Here is a 2,983-nt window from a genome sequence, read left to right as displayed (position 1 = left end):
TTTTTTCATATTATTATATATATTATTATAAAAGACTCTTTCATATTATTATAAAAGACTTTTTATTATTATAAAAGACTCTTTCATATTATTATATTATTTTTATTTGACTCTTTCATATTATTATATTATTATAAAAGACTCTTTCATATTATTATAAAAGACTTTTTGAAGAATAACAAAGAAAGTGCATCGGAAACCTTATGTGACAATCACGATGATGGTCGCACTTTAGCCAGCATATATTGTGAAACTTGTCAATGCTCTCTATGTCGAGAATGTTTCTCCGTCCTTCATTTAAATAAACGAAATCGGTAAGTGATATCAATCATTGAGAATTTTTTTGATTGAAAGTTTAGTGACTTAATTTAATTGGATCCCATAGCTTTGCAATATCCTATTCATCTTTTTTTTCTTTTTAACCTTGGATATAAATCTTTCTTGTATATTAAATTTTCAGTAGTCATGCTGTGCAATATCTTGGTGTAACAAATGATTGTCCACAAGTTGAAGTACATGAAGGTTCCACTCGATTGCGTTTGCCACATGTTTTGGTATGTTTTGCACTCCCAAAATTTATTTTTTTGCTGATTTATCAACAAATTGGGATTCACAGTTTTTGATTGGATCTATCTCGTTAATATCTTTTTTTTTTTTGAAAAGATGTGATTAGTAATTTTGTACTTGCACTATCTTTATGAGCTTGCATTATTATCTATAAGGATTAAGCTATAACTTTATACTCTAATTTATTCGGCTTTTCTATTATTTCACTTTTTAAATTTAATTTTTACTTCCCATACAAAACCATTTTGCTTGATTGACAAGTCCTTATTCTTCTTCGTTACCAAAATGCATTTTTTAGATACATAGTTTTGATGAAATCCTTTGCAACTTTATTTTTGGAGGTAGGAAAAAATATATATATTTGACTCTATAGTTCAAACAGTTATCTAAGATCTAATTTATACTTCTTCCAAGAATGTCTTTCTATCAGTTTTTTCTTTGACCCACTTGTACATAATTTAACCAATGGACATTCACAGATACTGTTCAATCCATCTACTCTGAACGGAATGGTAGAATTTAATCAAAGTATCATCCACGAAAATATACCGCCAGTATCTTATAATCGAATTTCTGGTGAGCCATTTTCCATTCGCTTTCATTTCTTTTTATCTTCTTATATTGGATGATAAATTCTATGGCAATATACCTATATTAATTGAAGTAGTCTTTCTTTTAACCTGACCACATATGCACCTAGAGTAATTCTTCTGGAAATCAAGAGGTTTTTAAACCACATACTTGTTCTCACTGTTCCAAGTCTCAAAAAGCTTTTCCTGTTCCTGATTATGGACCATAGAACATAAAGCATAAAGTATGTCAGGTTTCAGTGCTGTTAGATATGTCAAGTTTTGTATCGAATCCTAAGTAAAATAATTTTAAGCAAATAAAAATTTTGTACCTTTAAATTATTTTAGAAGTGTCAAATCCTGCTCAAACACATGAAAACTATACTTGCCGTTTTTGTACCACTCTCTTGCGTCCAGATCAGGTTTTTTTTCGTACTGATCGAATTTCCCAACATAAATAATACTGTATGCTCACTAAAATGATCTGGGGTATTATTGGTAGTTCCAAGAATTTTTCGGATTAAGCTATTTGAGCCATTCGGTTTCCCAAACTGCTTTTATAGGTTTTGAATTGAAAATTTTTACTCTAGTTCTGCAAATGACAAAGACAGAAAACAAGGACTTGTTGATTGCTATACGAGTTATCCGGATTAGTAATAATCTCTGTAATACAATTCAACATTTTTTAATCGAAGGATATGATGTGTCTTGTTTCTACGTATTCGCAACGCTTTCGTCCAAAGTTCACAAATATTAACAAATACCTTTAGCTGATCGATGGTTTGTGTAATTACGAAGAGTGTCGTAATTTTGCAACGTTTGCTTGTCAACAACAGCTCTCATGTGGTCATATCTGTGGTGGTATACGTGATGAAGAAGTATGCTTACCGTGCATTCAATGCAGAAAGCCAGGTAAAAGTAGCAAATATTATGTTTTGTTAGTTAAAAGTTTTAATTTAATTTTAAATTTTAACCAAACTCTATTCAAAGGTTTTTATCGAATTCAAAAGTCAAACAATTGCCTTGTCTTATATTTTTTATTTTATTTTATTTTATTTTTTTTTGAAGATTGAGGAAAAATTATATTTGAAAATTTAAAGGAAAGCATCACCATTGGTTATACTATCTTTTATTCTTCTAGAGGAATAATGTTCATTTCTTCCATAGTTGAATTTTCAGATATAAAGCAAGATGCAGATGATTTGTGTGTAATATGTTTTACGGATCGTTTGGGTGGTGCACCGTGTATTCAGCTGGCTTGCGACCATATTTTCCATTATCACTGTGTGCGAACTGTACTCGAGAAGCGTTGGAACGGGCCACGGATTGTTTTTCGCTTTATGCAGTGCCCATTGTGCAAAGAACAAGTTAGCCGAATCTTTACAACCCTATCAATCTTGTACCATGAGTTAGGTATACTTGATACAACAGCCATCGAATGTCCTGAATTATGATATTGTTTTCATTTAAAATTACAGGAGATATGGTAAGGTATTTTATAGAAATCGGTTTTGGGAAAAGAGTTAAAAAAAAAGGACAATAACAGAAGTTTCTCACCATGAGGAAATCTTGCTTCGTTGCAAATATCGTTCCGTTGCAAAACTTTCTATCTATTAAACAATCTTGCATCCTATTCTCTGCTATGATTAATCCGCTAATTGCTGTCACCACTACCGGAGAAGTGACAATAATAAGCCTTAGCTTCCTTCATTAACTTAACCTTTTTTTCTTCTTTTAAACGGCATAACAGTTACATCTTTGCCAGCTGTCTAACTGTCACTTCCTTTATTTTATTTCCGACCTCTCTATTCGTTAGCTGAAGTGGCTTTCATTTATTTTAAATATTT

At 31.1% G+C, this 2,983-nt stretch overlaps 1 protein-coding gene across 1 annotated transcript in view; it reads left to right on the top strand.

The window, feature by feature from the left end:
• Window positions 1-2,983, top strand: part of LOAG_17782 (B-box zinc finger family protein) — a gene marked incomplete at its 5' end in the record, with an annotated part of 35,810 nt that overhangs the window by 30,573 nt on the left and 2,254 nt on the right. The window contains 4 exons of the mRNA XM_020450444.1: window positions 1,047-1,143; window positions 1,485-1,558; window positions 1,907-2,048; window positions 2,316-2,503. Coding sequence (XP_020305881.1) covers window positions 1,047-1,143; window positions 1,485-1,558; window positions 1,907-2,048; window positions 2,316-2,503 — 501 coding nt within the window. The remainder of the gene's footprint in view (window positions 1-1,046; window positions 1,144-1,484; window positions 1,559-1,906; window positions 2,049-2,315; window positions 2,504-2,983) is intronic.

This window comes from Loa loa (assembly GCF_000183805.2).
Source record: "Loa loa unplaced genomic scaffold supercont3.127, whole genome shotgun sequence".
NCBI lineage: Eukaryota > Metazoa > Nematoda > Chromadorea > Rhabditida > Onchocercidae > Loa > Loa loa.
The sequence above is the reverse complement of the archived record's forward strand: the minus strand, read 5'-3'. Positions and strand labels throughout refer to the sequence as shown.